The sequence below is a fragment of the Microcaecilia unicolor genome, chromosome 3 (assembly GCF_901765095.1).
Source record: "Microcaecilia unicolor chromosome 3, aMicUni1.1, whole genome shotgun sequence".
NCBI lineage: Eukaryota > Metazoa > Chordata > Amphibia > Gymnophiona > Siphonopidae > Microcaecilia > Microcaecilia unicolor.
This window is the reverse complement of record NC_044033.1, coordinates 61,400,670-61,421,831: the sequence shown is the minus strand read 5'-3', so window position 1 is coordinate 61,421,831 and position 21,162 is coordinate 61,400,670. Positions and strand designations below refer to the sequence as shown.

General features: G+C 41.8%; 1 protein-coding gene across 1 annotated transcript in view; it reads left to right on the top strand.

Moving 5' to 3' along the window:
* BROX (BRO1 domain and CAAX motif containing) overlaps positions 1-21,162 on the top strand; it is a 59,575-nt gene that overhangs the window by 32,382 nt on the left and 6,031 nt on the right. The window contains 2 exon segments of the mRNA XM_030195985.1: positions 3,224-3,305; positions 4,014-4,164. Coding sequence (XP_030051845.1) covers positions 3,224-3,305; positions 4,014-4,164 — 233 coding nt within the window.

Sequence of the window (21,162 nt, the reverse complement as noted above, 5' to 3'; positions counted from 1 at the left end):
TTTTGGATGTTCTCGCTTAAGGGGTTAAAATGTCTTCTATAAGAAGTGGATTTCAGTCTTCTCTTGCTAGATAAGTAAATTGCTAATCCCCTTGTCAAAAAAAGTGTCTAGCAATGCTCCAGGATTAACAAACACAAAATTGAAGGTGAATATCTTAAGCCCTACCCACATAGCAATGAGAAGGAAGGCAGAATATACCTTCAAAATATCAAGCAAATTTGAAGTGTTTGTAAATAATACAGTTTTTGAGAGGGTTCTGTGTCACTGAGGTTACATTAAAATAGTATTGCCTTCAGTATATGCATTCAAAAAGTTGTTGATTTCTATTTCCTTATTCCCAAAATAAGCTTCCTGTATTTCTTTCCTCTGAATTCTTAACAGGTTTTTTTTATTTCCTGATCAGTCCCAAGAAGACTTTTAAACTACCAACCGTCAACAAAATCCTACTTAAATAATATGAATTCACATTTCATAATAGAAAAGAATTTCATTGTACAGTATATAGAAAATGAGTACTGTAGGATGTATTTAAATTGCCTCTTCAGAATTATTCTAAACATTACTCAATCATGAAGTATATGGGAATGAAAATTGACTAAGATGTTCACTAAATGCTGCACATTGTATTTTATACCTGTGGGCCATATGACACTTTAGCATATGCTAATGTCCGTCAAGTGCTAAGCTTTAGTAAAAGGGCTCCTAAGTCACTGAGCCAGAGAAGTGGAAATTCAATGTATGTGCTAAGCAGATTTGATTTGAGTAGACTACGGCAAGTTGGCGATGCCTTTGCTTTAAAGATTAACTGGAGGCTTTTTTAATTTTATTTTTACCTTTTTTAGGAAGAGAACAGTATTAGAGGGTAGTTTTATATTTTTTTACATGCGATAAAGGTGGGCTTTTTTTTTTTTCAAATTACTTGATGGTGTACGCAAGGAGGCATATTTTCAAAGCACTTAGCCTTCCAAAGTTTCATAGGTTTCTATGGAACTTTGGAAGGCTAAGTGCTTTGAAAATATGCCTCAAGGTGAAGCAAGGGCAGAGTTGTGATGTTTGTATTTTATAAAATACATTTGGAGCAGATGTAGATGTGCGCCATTGCATTTGTGTGGGCTAGATATGCTAAACAAATACTTCTGTATTTGCAGGAAAAAATCTTGGAGAAGGAACTAGGTTGGTTGACTAAGGAATGAAATAGATATTGCATTGTACATTTGAAGAAAGTGTTTACCTGTATACCAGATATATAGACTGCAATTAGTACACAACACCGCAGTCAAACTTCTCCATTCCTAGAAGAAATATGATCGTGTCACTCCCCTTCTCTCGCTAAACACATGCTTTCTGTTGCTTATAGGCTTCCTTTCAAGATCAGTGTTTTGCCCCATCAGATTCAATCCTCGGGGTTACCTTCTTTCTTAGCTAGTTCATTGTTTCCCTACTCTCCCCAAGGTCTCTTCGGGTTGTCTAAGTAAGGCCTTCATCAGGTTTTCTTTGGCGTCTCCAGATGCACCTGCTTTAGTGTGACTGCTCCCACATTGTGGAACGCACTTCCCCTGTACTTACATTTTGAAGGATCAACAATTTCAAATCCTAACTAAAAGCCTATTATTTCTCCCAGTCTTTCCCACCTACTGTTACCTTATTTCTGGCTTCTCTTCTTGATGACATTGATTCCTGGCATATGGATAAGACAGTACCGAGCTCCCTTTGGTAATTTTTCCATCCCTTTGTTAACCCATATACTACTTTGTAAACCTTCAGCCCCCTCCATTTCCTCTTGTATCAACTGTTGTGCTGTTTTGTCTTGTGTGTTTTTACTTCTTCCTGTATATATTGCATTGTAAACTGCTTAGATTTCTTTTTTGAAAATATATGGTATTGTCAAATAAATTCAACCTTGAACCTTAAACTGAAAGTAGACAAAACCATAGGGCCGGATGAGATCCATCCCAGGGGCATTCATCTCGCTGACAGAAATCCATTTTCTGTCAGTGAGATGAATGCCCCTGTATAAGTTTGTTTAAACTGGGTTGTTCCCGATGAAGCCTAGAAGTGGGCGAAACGATATGGGCCCCGTTGAACATAAATAAGCAGTTGGAACAAGGGGTGAACAAGACAGCTAAGATAAGCTAAGTTAATTTATGCTATTGCTGTGTTTTTGGAAACATTTGGACTCTCAGTGAAAGTTTTTGCATTATGAGAATGTAAGAAAAAACTCTTTTTTACCCAATGAAAGAGATCAAACCACGGACACCAAAATCTTATATAGATAACGGGTCCTGTTGGTTAGACCTTGGTTTATGCCTTGGTTTCTGAGGGTAATTTTCATGCTTTCTGGCATTGAATGCTTATTTTCATAACCCTTTGGGATTGAATGTGGCTGTTTTTCAGTTTGTTTTGTCTTGATGCCATTTCCCAATCATCCAGGAGAGATCACCTCCTTTTGGAAAGCAATCGGGTGAATGAGCCCCATCCTTACAAACTATATCTACTCAAAGATAGAGAGAGAAGGCATATCAATAGGAATACCTTCCAAGCCATCCCAGCATATTACAAGGAGCACCCCTCTCTCCGGGAAGATATTTTCTATCCAAGATGTGTGCAAAAGACTTCAAAGGAGGTTCCTTTCCTTGTTTAGCAACAGCTGAGCCAAGGTTTGATGTGTTTGGAAGCCTTAACATTATTCAAAGCTCCTAAGACTACAGTAGCTATGCTTGTCCATGCTTTGCTTCAGGAACAATAGGCCTTCATATAGTGGCGGGCCGTTTGGTGAATGGACTCCTAAGAGGCTAAACCTTTAAATATACAATATAGCATACCCCGGAGTTTAATAACTCAGCTGTGACATAGTGCAGTGGTCCTAGAATCAGCTGTGAATTTTGTTTTTAATTCAGAGATCAGTCCATAAAATTGCCCCATACTTTTATTAAGTCTACATTCAGACAACTGCTAAGAGAAAAAATGGCCTCTCAACCTAATGAAAAGAAATCCTTTTTTTCTATTATGGTGGATATAAAAGTGACCATTGTAAGTAAGCATCAAGAATGGCTTTCTAATGCCTGCTGCTCACCAACCCAAACTGGGACAGCATCTCTTTGCCTCCTTAGTATATGAACTTAGTTGTTCAGCAGGCAAATATAATGAAAAAACATAGACTGTTTGATCACTTGAATATTGGTTTTGGACTATTATAAACACTGTAATAAACTTTTCTTCTTAGTCATTCTGCTACCATGGTCAGACTTTACTTGCAAGTGACAAATGTGGAGAGGCAATCAGGTGTTTGCACGAAGCACAAAAGTGTAAGTATGAAATATATCGAAGTCTATAGATTTATAGTAATGATGAAGCTGCAATGTTTTTTCATAACTAGTTTCATATCTGAAGTGAACAGCATGAAACGTTTAGAGATTACACCTTTTATGTACAAATAAAGTAGGATGCCACCATGAATAGAGCACAATAGCTGAAGACTGGAATTGGGGATGCAAGGAAGACAGAGTTGTGAAAAGGTTGCATATTCTAACTGTGTCCACGCAATGACAAAGAGTATTCAAACTCAAAAATCCACAATTTCTGCCCTTAATCATAAATATTTTTAAAAAATTGTGAGTTAAAGATTTCAGACGCTCACTCTAATACTATCAGTCTTTGGCTATAAATCCTTTCACTGACCAGCTTCATCACTAGTCAGAAAAACCTCCCACCTTCCTATTTATTATTTTATTAATTGATTTACTAATTTTACTATTTAAACGAGTAGTAAAAACTATTATGTAGAGACAAGCTTATTTTTCAAGGCAAACTGGAAAATGGCAACTTAACTTTAAGCCGGTTCATGCTCTACAGAGCACTACCGTTTCGCAACTGCTTCATCAGGATCTTCATAAATCGTTGCCCAACCTTTAAACTAATATTTACGATGTTGCAGCTGATACTTTTTACTTCAAATCTGAATTTATTATAACCAGCTCTTCCCTCTACATTAGTTTCATTTGATTTTCTGTTAGTTTACAGCAAAGCAGAAGCACTATGCAAGGAATATGGTGCGACAAAGGGACCTGGAACTACAGCAAAGCCATCTGGGCACCTCTTTTTCAGAAAACTAGGAAGTCTTGTGAAAAATACACTGGAAAAATGTGAAAGAGAAAATGGATTTATGTGAGTATTGATACCAGAAATAATTATTATTCCATTAATTTGATAAAAATGCTTCTCAGGCTGATCCCGTGACCAACGAAGTGCTACCTATTTCTTATTAAAAGGTTCTCATTAACTCTGCTGCAGTTTTTGAGACGCTCTTTGATTTCACAAAATAATTTTAGCACACTACTTTAGTTTTGTGTCATCAACAGATGTCATCACCTCACTGCTGTGGAGAAGTTATGCAAATACTGTGTGGGTAAATGAAAGAATTCAGGGGTCCTTTTACTATGCAGCGGCAAAAAGTGGCTTGCATAGTGTGAGCATGTGTTTTTGGCATGCGCTGGGCCAGTATTTACCGTGTCTGGGTGAAAAAGGGCTTATTTTGAAAGGACTAGGAAAAGAGCCTGCGGTAAAACTGAAACCAGCGCTCGCCTATTTACAGCCTGATCCCTTAATGCCACCCCTTGATCTAGCGGTAAGGGCTCACGCGCTACATGCACGGTGACCGGTCAACACACTCCATCTGCCGATTAATGCCGGAAACACCGCACACAGTAGGAAATTTTTAAAAAATTTGTCCCAGCAGTATGGGCACGCGCCAATTCCAAACTTTACCGCCAGGGGAGTGAACTAGCCTGGCGCTAGTCTCATTTTGGCATGTGCTGCATGCGTATAGAGCCTACTGTGCCTTCGTAAAAGGGCCCCTCAAGTTCTTTATCTCATGCCAGCAGCTTTTATGACTGAATTATCAAGAACTAGTTTTTAACCTGCTTCCCAAAGGAAAAGGCTTATGAGATCATAATTTGTGTCTGTCCTGTCGACATCAAATTTTCAAGACATGCCCAAATTCTTATGTTCCTCCTGACAAGGATGTAATTCTGTTTTCTCCGAGGACAAGCAGGCTGCTTATTCTCACATGTGGGTCGGCGTCCATGGCAGCCCAGGAACTGAGATTTTTCCAGCAAAAATCCAAAGAACTTTATGACAGCTCAAAGCCCTTTCACATTGGGACCCTTTCTTGCATTTTGCTGAGGACTTAATTTGCATCCTCACTGTTCTGTTCTTTTTACCAAAGGTGGTATCATCCTTTCATTTGAATCAGCGTGTGTCTCACTTTTGGCATTTAGGTCAGACAAAGGATAAATCTGGGAGTATGCTCCTTAAGTTGGATATTAGTCACCAACAGTTTCAGAAGTACAGATTGTTTATGCTGTTTGGTAGTTTGCATAAGGAACAGCTGACTTCCCAGTCAACTGTTGCTCATTGCATTAAGGAAGTGATTGAGTTGGCATATATTTCTAATTGCAGGGTAGTTCTTAAGGTCTCTGGACACATTCAACTAGATAGCAAATGGCTTCCTGTGTGGAAGCCATAGAGTTATCTGGAAGAGATTTGCAAGGAGGCAATGTGGTGGTTGCATTTCTTTAAGCACTGCATATTGTGTCAGCACAGGATGATAGTGCCTTTTGGTAGGGTGGGCATTTAAATGTTTGGTACATACCATTTGTCTGGACTGGTCTAGAAGGATCAATCTGTTCAAAATTCTGCTGCACGACTAATATTCCGCCAGTGTCGTTATGCTCATATTAACCCTCTCCTCAAGTCACTTCACTGGCTTCCCATCCGTTTCCACATACAGTTCAAACTCCTCTTATTGACTACTTATAAGTGCATTCACTCTGCAGCTCCTCAGTATCTCTCCACTCTCATCTCTCCCTACATTCCTCCCCCGGAACTCCATTCACTGGGTAAATCTCTCTTATCTGCACCCTTCTCCTCCACCACTAACTCCAGACTCCGTTCCTTTTATCTTGCTGCACCATATGCCTGGAATAGACTTCCTGAGCCGGTACATCAAGCTCCATCTCTGGCCGTCTTCAAATCTAAGCTAAAAGCCCACCTTTTTGATGCTGCTTTAAACTCCTAACCCTTATTCACTTGTTCAGAACACTTATTTTATCATCCTCACTTTAATATTCCCTTATCTCTTGTTTGTCCTGTTTGTCTGTCCTAATTAGATTGTAAGCTCTGTCGAGCAGGGACTGTCTCTTCATGTTCAAGTGTACAGCGCTGCGTACGTCTAGTAGCACTATAGAAATGATTAGTAGTAGTAGTATCATAATTAAGACAGTGATTTCCCAAACCTGGTCCTAGAGGCACCCCAGCCAGTCGGGTTATCCACAGTGAATATTCATGAGAGTGATCTGCATGCAGTGGAAGCAGTGCATGTAAATCTCTTTCATGAATATTCATTGTGGATATCCTGAAAACCTGACTGGCTAGGGTGCCTCCAGGACCAGGTTTGGGAACCACTTCACTAAGGTGAAATTATTCTTACCTGGTTTTCCTTTTCTTGAGTTCTGTTAGACCAATCCAATTCCCTCCCAGGATGACTGGGATATCCGACTGAGCATTCCCTCAGCCTTACTTCTGGTTATGTGTATAATTTTACATTTAAAGGGAAATGGCAGAAAGCGGTTTGTTTCTATTTGGAATAAATATTTGCAAAGTATTTCCTATAAAGCGAGAAGTGCAGTGTTAAATACATTTTCTACACAATAAAGAAGGAGAAGGAAGAGTCATGAGGGAGAGGGAGTCTCAGGGTATCTTTGGGGGGGGGGGATGAGTCTGGACAGGGAATACAATAGACAGAGAGTGTAATGTTACATAGAGCTTTAAGAAGCACCAATAAGGCAGTGTACCTTTACCAACACATTAAATATAGGAAAATGAAGAAGATGGCTATGACTAGACCATGAAGGGATTATGAATGAGCATGGAGTATTTAAAAAGAAGGGGGGAATGAATGGGAGGGGAGGGGGGAATAATAGTAACAAGGGGTTCAATCACAGAATAACGTAAGGTGTTACTATTGGAAATTACGGTTTGAGTTTAATGTAACATGCTGAATATTGTTTCTTTCAGTGTGCATGGCAAAAGTGAAGGTAGTAAGGGGGGAGGGGGGATAAGAGAGGGTACTGTTACAAAAAAAAAAACTGATGATAGCAACTTAAGATTAATGTACATAAGACCGACAGTTTTACAACTTGTTATGTATGTACTCTAATGGATGTGTTACCAGGTGAAATCATCAATAAAAAATGTTGACACATAAAGGGAAATGGGACTTGATATACCGCCTTTCTGAGGTTTTTGCAACTACATTCAAAGCGGTTTACATATATTCAGGTACTTATTTTGTACCAGGGGCAATGGAGGGTTAAGTGACTTGCCCAGAGTCACAAGGAGCTGCAGTGGGGATCAAACTCAGTTCCCCAGGATCAAAGTCCACTGCACTAACCACTAGGCTACTCCTCCACTCCACTTAAGAGTTCAGTTATTGCAGAGAGTTCTCTTGGTGGGTTTCTGGTTTGTCTGTTCACATGTAGAAGTTTGACATTCTCATGCTGAAGTGTTCTAGGCTATGCCACTCCTTATATCGTGATGTCACTGGAATATTCAATTTTCTCAGCTTCCTTTCTGCTGGTATAGGGACACAACCCAGTGTTCTGTACTAATCTAGCAGGACTCAAGGAAAGGACAGTTAGCAGGTAATAATATTTTTCACCAAGTATTTGCCAGTGTCATGGAACCTTTTGTAAAATAATTTGGGAAATGTTAACGCACAACATAGCTATCCCATTTCCTACATGGAGCCCCTATGCAAAATGGGCCTTAATGTCATAAATTTCTTTAGATATAGAAGTCTTATCTAAATATTGAGAACTGCTTTGGCTGCTCCATCAGAGAATTTCTGTTCGTTGAAATATCGAGGCAGCCTATAATTGGGTCAGTAATATCTTTGAATAAAGAGCTTTGCATCTGTGTGGCATGAAAGTAATATTGACTTACGTACATGGTCTAACCATGCCCCCTTAGTGTTGGAAATGAATATGGGACAAAAGGAAAGGTGTGTTATTGGAGCTTGAATGAGAACCTGTTGACTGATCCCAAATATGTGCAGAGCAGTGAGTAACTAAAAGAGTTTTTTGCAATTAAATGATAAAAATGATCTCGCTCCCACTACTCTGTGGGTAATGTTAAAGATGGTTATAAGAAGTGAGTTTATTGCTCTGGGGTCCCATTTGAAAGGATAACGGGAAGCTGAGGTTTTGGAGCTACGTGCCCACATAAAGCAATTAGAAGATGAATATAGACACCCAGGTGGCTTGAGGCATATTTATAATAAGTTGTACGATGTTCAACTGGAACTTGATAATATAGAACTTGTAACTTTAAATTTAGCTCTCCAGAAAACTCAGCAAGGATATTTTGAATCGAGTAATAAAGCTGGTAGGCTTTTGGCTTGGAAGCTTAAAGCAAAACAATGAAATTCTCTGTCTTAATGTTTGGGCAGGAAATCTCCTTACTAAAACTTCACCAATTCGGGATGCTTTTGTAGAATTTTATTACTAACTTTATATCCCTGAGCATTCCACTACACCATCTGATACTGAGGCATTTTTAGCTGATATTACGCTACCTAAATTTAACACCAGGAGAATTGAAGCAACTCTCTAAACCTATTACAGAGCAAGAGACTTTGTGGGCCATTAAACAGTTACCCACAGGTAAGACCCCAAGGCTAGACAGTCATACTGCTAATTCTGTAAATCTTCTGAGTTACATTAGTAGGCTCCTTAACTGACCTTTGGCAAGAACTGCCTCACTCTTCAAGATTAGCTGTATTGTTAAGCAATTGAAAGGGGCCAATATCCCTCCTGGGCACTGGTTAAAACATTTTTTATGAAAATAATGACAGCAAGACTCCAGAAATATATGCCAGCTTTAGTGTATTGTGATCCATCTGGCTTTATACTTTGCAGATAAACAACTGATAGCATAAAGCATATTTTGAACTTTGGGCGGCGAGAAGTCCAGGGCCTTCCAGCCTTGGTTCTTGCTATCGCTGTGGAGAAATCCTTTGACCGGGTTTATTGGCCCTATATGTTTACAGTGCTGCACAAATTGGACTAGGTTTATTTGACCAAGCTGACAGTACTATGTTGGAACCATATTGGGACATTTATAACAATCTGGAATCCCTATGGAGTTTGGCATGGATAACTGATGCAGTATTGAGGAAGATGCTCTTTGGAACTTGCTGAACTACCCTAACCTTATGAGAACTTGAGGGTATACGGGAAGGGGAGAGGGATCACTGTGCTAAACTTGGTTGGCTCTTCGCATGAAGAGGACCCAGATTTCCATATAGGCTTAGCGAGAGATTTTTGGAGTCAGGTTCCTCGGCATTGACGTCAAATGTCACACCAGCATCAAGAGCGTCAGTAAGCATGGCTGCTGCTAGACCTTTAGTCACTGGAAGCAGTGAAACATCGAGTTGGTCTCCACCTGCCTCGAGGCCTCCTGCTGTGCAGGGTGCTCCATGACTGCCCATCGTTGGACCCCGAGGCGATGTGTGGATTTGTCGTCGTCCTCGTCTGCACTGAGGAGCCTCAGTAACATGCTAAGGGCGAAAGCCAAGAAGTATTGTCATTGGTTGCCCTCAATGCATGGTGCTGGGAGCTCCAGGGCGTCGAAGGATTCGGCACCCGAGAAGTGTCAACGCCAGGAGGACTGCTCCCCCTCCATACAGGAAGTGCAGAGGCATCGATCTCCAAGTAGCCAATACCCAGCTCCCGCATCGACCCCGGCATCTCTGCAATCTGCACCTGGACTGGCACGTTAGCTTTTCCCGGTGTTGGCCCTCGAACAGCACATCTGGGCCTTACTCCCTGAGCTGTTGAATGGCCTAATGCAACGGGGGTGCTTGCGCCTACCCTGCCTAGTGCTTGACCCTGACACTGAAGAGGAGTTCTCAAGGGATTCAGAGGAAGATCCAAGGTACTTTTCCTCTGAGTCCTATGTAATTCCCTCTGAACTCTCCCCTCCACCTGAAAGGAGAAAGTCTCTGGAGAGCTTTTCATTCCCTTTTTTTGTTAAAGAAATGGCTGATGCTATTCCCTTTCCTTTGGAAGTGGAGGATAAGCCCAGGGCCAAGATGCTTGAGATCCTGGACTACATATCTCCTCCTAAGGAAGCTGTAACTGTCTCTCCACGATGTACTTCATCAAGTTCTCATTAGGAACTCGGAGTCCCCTCTGTCGGTCCCAGTCATGCCCAAGAAGATTGACACCCAGAATCGGATCCACATTTTGCTTGGTTTTAGTAAGCTCGAACCAGGAGAAAGACCTTGGGGTGTTGGTTTCTGAGGATCTAAAGGTGAAGAAACAATGCGACAAGGCAACGGCCATGGCCAGAAGGATGCTAGGCTGCGTAGAGAGGGGCATAACCAGCAGAAGAAAGGAGGTGTTGATGCCCCTCTACAAGTCATTGGTGAGGCCCCACCTGGAATATTGTGTTCAGTTTTGGAGTCCGTATCTTGCTAAAGATGTAAAAAGACTGGAAGCGGTGCAAATAAAAGCTACAAAAATGGTATGGGATTTGCGTTGCAAACCGTATGAGGAGAGACTTGCTGACCTGAACATGTATACCTTAGAGGAAGGGAGAAACGGGTGACATAATACAGACATTCAAATATTTGAAAGGTATTAATCCGCAAATTAACCTTTTTCGGAGACGGGAAGGTGGTAGAACTAGAGGACATGAATTAAGGTTAAAGGGGGGCAGACTCAGGACTAATGTCAGGAAGTATTTTTTTCATGGAGAGGGTGGTGGATATTTGGAATGCCCTACTGTGGGAGGGAGGTGGTGGAGATGAAAACGGTAATGGAATTCAAACATGCGTGGGATACACACTGAGACGCATTCCGAAGTTCACCATAGACGAGAGGCTCGGAGAGAGTGGATATAGAGTGACAATGCGTGCTTATATCTCAGGGCAACAATGGGGACATATGAATCCTACCAGAGAAGCAAAATGCGCTAGGTGTGACAATGAAGCTCCCACATTATTTCATGCCTTTTGGGCTTGCCCGAGTATTCGTGTATTCTGGAGGCAAATTCAGCGCTTCCTGATTAAAATGGTACAGTTAACAACAAGGGGGTCGTGGGACCATTACGTGCTGGATACACAGTCTGCATTTAGCTCACAGGCGAAAGGACCTAGGCTGTGGTGCCACAAAGTCTGTCTGTTGGCTCGAAAGACCATATTACAAAAATGGATATCCCTGGATCCACCAGCATACTGGCACTGGCGGAACCAAATACATGAAATGGCAACCTGGGAAGCCAGAGAGGCGAGAGGTAACTCAAAAAGGAAAAAATTTTTCATGCAAATATGGGGTCAATACATACAAGGGCTGAGTCCACGAGGTAAATGTTTATTGCTTAACCATTTGTGATTTGTTTTCAGATAACCTGATTTATAAGTGAGTCCTGTCCCTGATGTGGCAGGGGGGGGGGAGACAGTAGGGGGGGAAGGGGAGGGTGGGGGGGAGAGGGGAAGAAGGAGGGAACTAGGGGGGGGGAAGAAAACATGAAAAACTTTGTTGATTGTAGACCTTATACGGCTTACACCAATGTATGCTAAAAGTACTGACGTAATGTATAGGAGTTTAATGGTTGTACACCTTTGGTTGACCTATATGCAAAAACTGTTGAAACATGAACGTGTTGGGGAGGGGGAGAGGGGAGGAGAAGGGGGTGGAGCGAAAAATTGGTAAAATGTTTGATGACGGATCTTATCACTTAGTTTGACTGTGGATTTTGATGTTGGCCTTTTTGTTCAGGCCAGAATGGAATGCTTTGTCCTATGTTGTCATCAATAAAAATGTTAAAACATAAACATGCGTGGGATAAACACAAAGGAATCCTGTTTAGAAGGAATGGTTCTGCAAAATCTTAAGTGGAGATTGGGTGGCAACGCTGGTAATTGGGGAAACAAAATGAGAGCTGGGCAGACTTACGGTCTATGCCCTGATCGTGACTGAATAGATAGGGATTGACTGGAGTGTAAATTTTAAGGAACTTCGACATTAGCTTCAGAACTTAGTACAAGAACAATGCCGGTCTGTGCCCTGAGAAAGGCATCACATACCATGTAAAATGAGTTTATTTTGTTGGGCAGACTGGATGGACTGTACAGGTCTTTATCTGCAGTCATTTACTATGTTACTATCCAGCTTATAATCGAAAGAGAAAAACGCCTATCTTGCGACCCAAATTGGGAGATGGCCGTCTTTCTCCCATGGGCGCCCAAATCGGTATAATCGAAAGCCGATTTTGGGCGTTTCCAACTGCAATCCATCGCGGAAACGGGTAAAGTGGATGGGGGCGTGTTGGAGGTGCGGTGAAGGCGGAACTGGGACGTGGTTATCGGCCGAGGAGAGATGGGCGTCTTTAGCTGATAATCGGGAAAAAAAAGGCGTTTTTACCGCGATTTTGGGTCACTTTTTTTGGACCCTTTTTTTTTTCATGAACAGGTCCCAAAAAAGTGCCCCAACTGACCAGATGAGCACTGGAGAGAATCGGGGATGACCTCCCCGGACTCCCCCAGTGGTCACTAACCCCCTCCCACCAAAAAGAAAACACTTTAAAAACTTTTTTTCCAGCCTCTATGCCAGCCTCAAATGCCGTACCCACCTCCATGACAGCAGAATGTGTTCTATCCTGTGACAGCCTTTCCCTGGTTCTGATGTGGCTCTCGGGTGAGTGTGACACCTTTTCTGTTAAGGGCACTGCAGAGTCACATCAGCAATGCATTGTGGTGGGTGTAGGGTATTGGGCTCCGTGATTCCACTAGCTTATGGCAAATGCTCACGATGTTGGTAGTTGGTAGGCTCTACTCCCATGGTGCTTTTCCCCCTGCTTACTGGGTTAGAGTGTGCCCTGTTTTGTTTCCGGTAGTCCATGAGGTAGTGGCCATTTTTGTAAGCCAGTTTTAGATCCCTTTCACGTGTTAGCCACGCTACAGAACTTAGTTCTTACCTTGAATGTGGCTGAAAGAGGGCATTGTACAGCATTCTGCCAGCTCTGACCTACTGCTCATCTCAGTACCAGGGAGACTCGTTGCCAGTGGGGCACAACCTCTGATCTGCAGTTAACTGTGAGTAAGCGTGCTTATTCCAATAAAGGACGTTTTCGGAGAGGTTAGTCCTCAGGTGTCAACTGGTGTGCCAATGTTATATAGCAGCAACAAGTCCTAGAGGCCTGCGTGTATGCAGGTCCCTGGAGCACTTTTAGTGGGTACCTCAGTGCACTTCAGCCAGGCGGACCCAGGCCCATCCCCCCCCCACCCCCACCTGTAACACTTGTGCTGGTAAATGGGAGGTCTGCAAAACCCACTGTACCCACATGTAGGTGCCCCCTTCACCCCTAAGAGCTATGGTAGTGTTGTACATTTGTGGGTAGTGGGTTTTGGGGGAAGGGGGTTGGGGGCTCAGCACCCGTGGTAAGGGAGCTATGCATAAGTAATGCCACACTGGGAAAAGACCAAGGGTCCATCGAGCCCAGCATCCTGTCCACGACAGCGGCCAATCCAGGCCAAGGGCACCTGGCAAGCTTCCCAAACGTACAAACATTCTATACATGTTAGTCCCGGAATTGTGGATTTTTCCCAAGTCCATTTAGTAGCGGTTTATGGACTTGTCCTTTAGGAAACCGTCTAACCCCCTTTTAAACTCTGCCAAGCTAACCGCCTTCACCACGTTCTCTGGCAATGAATTCCAGAGTTTAATTACGCGTTGGGTGAAGAAAACTTTTCTCCGATTTGTTTTAAATTTACTACACTGTAGTTTCATCGCATGCCCCCTAGTCCTAGTATTTTTGGAAAGCGTGAACAGACGCTTCACATCCACCTGTTCCACTCCACTCATTATTTTTTTTTATGTTTAATTTGTTTATTGATTTTCAACTTTTCAAGTTTACAAACTTGTTTAGAAAAATTGGATATAATGAGGTTACAATATAAGAAAATGTATCATACATGAAAATTCCCTCAAACCAATACAAGTCCACTAGTGGGGAGTTCAAAATACAAACATCATTGAAGGTATATTAATAGGAAATAAACAATTTCAAAAAGAGTGGCAGAAGTGTACAGAGGACACTATATTCCAATTTCAAACAACATCATTAGTTGGAATTACTATTCCAACAGTCTTCCTAGATGTAATAAATGTCTCGAGTTGGGATGGATTATTTTATATACCTCTATCATGTCTCCCCTCAGCTGTCTCTTCTCCAAGCTGAAAAGCCCTAGCCTCCTTAGTCTTTCTTCATAGGGAAGTCGTCTCATCCCCGCTATCATTTTAGTCGCCCTTCGCTGCACCTTTTCCAATTCCACTATATCTTTCTTGAGATGCGACGACCAGAATTGAACACAATACTCAAGGTGCGGTTGCACCATGGAGCGATATAATGGCATTATAACATCCTCACACCTGTTTTCCATACCTTTCCTAATAATACCCAACATTCTATTCGCTTTCCAAGCTGCAGCAGCACACTGAGCAGAAGTTTTCAGCGTATTATCAACGACGACACCCAGATCCCTTTCTTGGTCCGTAACTCCTAACGTGGAACCTTGCATGACGTAGCTATAATTCGGGTTCTTTTTTCCCACATGCATCACCTTGCATTTGCTCACATTAAACGTCATCTGCCATTTAGCCGCCCAGTCTCCCAGTCTCTTAAGGTCCTTCTGTAATTGTTCACAATCCTGTCGCGAGTTAACGACTTTGAATAACTTTGTGTCATCAGCAAATTTAATTACCTCACTAGTTACTCCCATCTCTACATCATTTATAAATATATTAAAAAGCAGCGGTCCTAGCACAGACCCCTGAGGAACCCCACTAACCACCCTTCTCCATTGTGAATACTGTCAATTTAACCCCACTCTCTGTTTCCTATCCTTCAACCAGTTTTTAATCCACAATAGGACTTTTCCTCCTATCCCATGACCCTCCAATTTCCTCTCTAGCCTTTTTACCTCCAAAGCTAGAAACAGAAATAACTTTTTTCCATAACATTTATATATCAAGACTGATTTGTGCTCCCCATATTTAAAAATGATAGGAATAAAATTTTGTCTCCTTTTTTAAATTAACAATTAACCCCCGAATTTGGGTGCCGATCAAAGATGTGAGTGCAAATTAATTGGCATTATATTGATGTTAATATTAATTAACTTCAATAACTGTTGTTAAATTTATGCATTCTTATCTTCCTGGGCATAACTTAAGAACATAAGAATAGCCACACAGGGTTAGACCAATGGTACATCTAGCCCAGTATCTTGATTCCAACAGTGGCCAATCCAGGTCACAAGTACCTGGCAGAAGCCCAGTAGCAAGATTCCATGCTACCAATCCCGGAGCAAACGATGGCTCTTCCATGTCTTTGTCAATAGCAGACTATGGACTTATCCTCCAGGGACTTGTCCAAACCTTTTTTAAAACCAGATACACTAACCACTGTTAACATCCTCCAGCAAAGAGTTCCAGAGCTTAACTATTTTTTTGGTGAAAAACTATTTCCTGCTATTTGTTTTAAGTGTTTCCATGTAACTTCATTGAGTGTCCCCTAGTCTTTGTACTTTTTGAAAGAGTAAAAAAAATCAATTCACTCAGGATTTTGTAGACTTCAATCATATCGCCCCTCAGCCGTCTCTTTTCTGAGCTGAAGAGCCCTAACCTCTTTAGCCTTTCCTCATATGTGAGGAGTTCCACCCCCTTTATCATTTTGGTTGCTCTTTTTTGAACCTTTTATAATTCCACTATATATATATTTTTTTTGAGATATGGTGACCAGAATGGAACGCAATTATACTCAAGATGAGGTCGCACCATGGAGAGGTACAGAGGCATTATAGTATTCTCAGTCTTACTTACCATCCCTTTCGTAGAAATTCCTAGCATCCTGTTCGCTTTTTTGACCATTGCCACACACTGGGCAGAAGATTTCAACATATTCTCTAAACGACACCTAAATCTTTTCCTTGGGTGCTGACCCCCAAAATGGACCCTTGCATCAGATAACTATGATTCGACACTATTCTATAACCCTGTGCGCCCGAATCCCCTAGCATGCAACTCAAAAGGGGGTGTGGCTAGAGGGAGTTCCAAAAAATTGTGTGTAGAGTTATAGAACAGTGCCACTTCCATGTCCAAATGCCAAGAGTTTGGCACCGGCATTTATACCAGGTTTCAGCAGGTGTAAATGCTGGTGCCCAAATTTGGGCACAAGAATGGGCTCTAAGTGCTGCCCTTTATAGAATAGCGCTCTGTACTGAATTTTGAATTTTTTTCTGGTGCCCAAATATGGAGACAATTTACTGAATCCAGTCCTAACTATTGTACGCCACATTGAGCCTGCCCATGGGCGGTAATATTGTCGGATATAAATGTCATAAATAAATAAATAAATACTGTAATACAATCAAAAGAGGCTGCACTACCAGTAGTAGCCATAAGGTGTCTATCCTCTTTTAATAGACAATGCTAACACCTGGGAAAGTTCATTTAAGGGGTCATTTACTAACTGCTAACGTGCATAAATGCCATTAACAAGCATTATATATTGCAATGCCCATTTTATATAGCAGGTCTTGCATTAAATTACATGTGTTAACAGCATTAGTGCTTGTTAACTGTTAAATGTTATAGTGGAATTAGAAAAGGTACAGAGAAGGGCGACAAAAATGATAAAGGGGATGGGACGACTTCCCTATGAGGAAAGGCTGAAGCGTCTAGGGCTCTTCAGCTTGGAGAAAAGACGGCTGAGGGGGAGATATGATAGAGGTCTATAAAATAATGAGTGGAGTGGAACAGGTAGACGTGAATTGTTATTTTACTCTTTCCAAAAATACTAGGATTAGGGGACATGTGATGAAGATACAAAGCAGTAAATGTAATACGAATCAGAGAAAATGTTTCTTCATTCAACGTGTAATTAAACTCTGGAATTCGTTGCCAGAGAATGTGGTAAAGGCACTTAGCTTAGCAGGGTTTAAAAAAGGTCTGGACGGCTTCCTAAGGGGAAAAGTGCATAGACCATTATTAAATTGACTGCTTATTTCTTGGAAAAGCAGTATAAAATGTACTGTTTTCGGGATCTTGCCAGGTATTTGTCACCTGGATTGGCCACTATTGGAAACAGGATGCTGGGCTTGATGTACCTTTGTGTCTGTCCCAGTGTGGCAATACTTATGTACTTATGACCATGTTGGATGTGTTTTCATGATTTCCCATTTTCAGTTTTATTCTGAGAAAGAACACAGGCTGGAAGGGGATGCAAATAAACAAAACAAAAATGTGTATGTGTGTATATGTGTATATATATATATATATATATATATATATATATATATATATATATATATATATATGTATAGTATGTATTGGCAAAATGTATCTTCATCCAATTAAAATAAAGCATTCTCTTGGAGAATTAGAATTAAAATTATATGTTATATTTCTCTATGGCAGATGTTTGTGCACAGACCAGGGGCATAGGCAGCAGCTCATTTTTGGGGAGAACACAGAGTGGTGGTGGGGGGCACAGATTTCCTCTCTGCTTCCCTCCCCCCACCTCCCACTGTATTAAAAATATTACCTTTGCTGGCAAGGATGCCAAAGCCATACCAGCTGAAGAAATCCACTGCCTGTCACCCCTCTTCCCACCCCCCACCCCAGTGTTGCCTCAGCAGTATACCGATCAGATACCGCATCCAATTCAAGCTTCTCCTCCTTACTTACAAATGCACTCAGTCTGCTGCTCCTCACTACCTCTCTACCCTCATCTCCCCCTACATTCCTGCCCGTAACCTCCGCTCACATGACATCCCTCCTCTCAGTACCCTTCTCCACCACTGCCAACTCCAGGCTCCGCTCTTTTTGCCTTGCCTCACCCTATGCCTGGAACAATCTTCCTGAATCCCTACGCCAAGCCCCCTCCCTACCCATCTTCAAATCCTTGCTTAAAGCTCACCTCTTCAATGCTGCATTCGGAACCTAACCATTCGAACATATAGGTTGCCCCAATCTGTCTGACCTATCAGATTAACTGTACTTTTGTCTTTAGATTGTAAGCTCTTCGAGCAGGGACTGTCCTTCCATGTTAAATTGTACAGCGCTACGTAACCCTAGTAGCACTTTAGAAATGTTAAGTAGTAGTAGCAGTAAGGAAGTTGGCGGCATACTTTTAGCCGCTGATGCTTCCTTCTTGCACAAGCTCAGTTTGTGCATGAGGAGTGCTGGTGTCAGCAGCTGAAAGCACGTTGCCAACTTCCTTGCTTCCAAGGCAGCAGTGGCCATCAGGCAGTGGATTTCTTCAGCTAATGGGGGCTTGGGCATCCCTGCCAGCCATTCAACAGTGCTGTAGGTTGTGAGGAGGGCCTGAGCCCAAAGTGGGTAAGCCTAGGCCCCCCACCCTCACCTTGTGGCTATGTCACTGGCATAGACTATAGAAGGTCCTGCTCTACCTGCATTTCCAAGGAAAGAAAGTTGAGGGGCTGTAGGCCTGTCACAGCAGGGTGAGGCTTCACTCCCAAAGATGACTTTGGCAGTGAGAACATAACTACATTAGTGGAGGAGAAGCCTAGTGATTGGGGCAGAAGGCTCTGAACCTGGTGAACTGGGTTGGATTCCTCCTGCAACTCCTTGTGACCCTGGGCAAGTCACTGAACCCTCCATTGCCCCAGGTACAAAACTTAGATTGTGAGCCCACTAGGGACAGAGAAAGTACTTGTACAATAAAGGTAAACCTCTTTGGTTGTACCACAGAAAGGCAGTATATAAAATCCATGACCCTTTACTCTTTAAATTATGATGGTAAAATATTTTACAACTTGCTTTTCTTTTGGGGAAAAAACTTACAAGTTGCTTTGATATTTTATCTAAATTTTTACTTGCTTTGCCAATTCTGCTGAGCTAGCCTGTGATCTTCTTCAATGTTGCTATTGCTAGCAGGCCACCTCAGATGAACTTTGAAGAGGAAATTTCTTCACTTGATTCTGCCTTGTTCTTAAACATGAGGAAGAAAAAAAACAAGCCTGAAGCTTTAAGGCTTTTCCCAAGTGCAGTAGTAGTAGTAAGTGCAAATAGACAGTGTCCGTTAAGGATTGTTACTCCAGAGGGGATTCAATTTCACTACACAATGCAGAATTCACTGCTCCCATGTAAAACCTGCATAACATTTGGCGGCATGTATGGAGCAGAAGGGAAGGAGAGGCAGCCATCCCAGGAATATTAGTGTGTGTGTGGGCTGGAGACATGCAGCAATGACAGCCTGCACAGGTTAAGGGAAGAGAGAGAAGAGGGAGTGGTGGGATTGGACTAAGGCCAATTGAAGATGGAGTCATGGGGATAGGGAATACTACACTTTTAGTTCTGAATCTGAGTAGTACATTAATATTACATTGCAAAAGTAAAAAGTTATTTTGACAATGTGCAGGGTCATGCAAAATTCTTAAATTTGTATTTATTTATTTGTTACATTTGTATCGCACATTTTCCCACCTATTTGCAGTTTCAATGTGGCTTACATAGTACCGTAAAGGCGTTAGCCAAGTCCGGTAGAGAAACAAATACGTGGTGATGTTGTGGTCGATTAAGGTTCAGGCACAACGGGGATCGAAGAGAGGAGAGGTTATACAGTGTCCATTACGAGCTTTGGTTTTGCTGTGTTGCAGAGTGTAGGCATTTATGTTGGGTTGGTAGGGTATCCCTTTTTGAACAGGTTGGTTTTTAAACTTCATGAAATCACTAGATGGTCATAGGTTGTTTTCACAGCTTTTGGCAGTGAGTTCCATAGTTGTGTGCTTATAAAGGAGAAGCTGGATGCGTAGGTTGCTTTGTTTTTGAGTCCTTTGCAGTTTGGGTGGTGGAGGTTTAGGTATGTTCGTGATGGTCTGGTTGTGTTTCTGGTTGGTAGATCTATGAGGTCTGTCATGTAGCCTGGGACTTTGCCGTAGATAATTTTGTGGACCAGGGTGCAGATTTTGAAGGTAATACATTCTTTGGGAGTAAAAACCCAATAAAAAACAAAATCACATAGCTATTGAAGAAAGTTTGGAGCAGGACAATCATCCTGCTTTTAAAAGAGCTGTCCGATGGGAACTGCATTTAAAGGAGAACAGCAAAAGGGTTAAGTGTTTGAAAAGGAAAAGGAATTCCAGTAACTCTGCTTGTATTGCCTGGATGCTAACTGATTTGCATTCAAGAGAACCTGTAGCTAAAGAAAAACAATGATGGAGCTGTTCAAGTGTGTTTAGTAGAAGACCTGTTGATCTGCATTTAAGTGAACTTGCGACTAAAGAAAAGCAATGTATGGCACTGTTTAAAGTTTAAAATGCATTTATTAGAAGAGCTAAGTTTGTGAAAAAGAAACAGAAGATGTATAAAAGTTAAATCCAGTGTCTGCATGCTAGCATTTCCTCGCTGTACGCTTTCCTAGAGTGATTAAGTTAAACACCTTCTCCTTGTCCTCTAAGTACTTCCCTGCACAGAAGCAGAGGCAGCTAAAGGGTCAGAAAAGGAAAAAAACTGTTTTTGTATTGGTAACTGCCAAACTAGGGTGCGCTGTGTGCAAAAACATTTTACATTTTTTGAGGGGGGACATGTGGGAAGTGGGTGTTCTGCACTAATCCGTTATTCCAGCTACATTTCCGCATACTGACTGGTTAGCGCAGGAATACCGTGTGAGTCCTTACTGTCTACAAAATGAGTGGTGGTACAAGATTTTTAAATGGCTGCGTAATGGCCATTAATACAAAAAGGTCATTTTCACGGCTGTGATAAAAATGGCCTTAGCGCACAGGAAAATCTTTGCTACAGCTTAGTAAAAGGACCCCTAGACCACAGCTGGTATTGTCATGGCCTTATTCTAAATAGTGAAATTAATCCTCGGTGCATGTTGCAATATATAGCAAAACCATAATACAATAGAAATATATCATGATAAATCTCTCTAAATATAGTACTCGCACAAAATTATATGTATGGAAAAAATACCCATGCAAAGATATCACCCACAACAGTTTGGACCTGAAAGGTTAGGCTTGCTTTCTCTGGAGGTTGGCTGTAGCCTAACTCCTTTGTAGATTTAAAA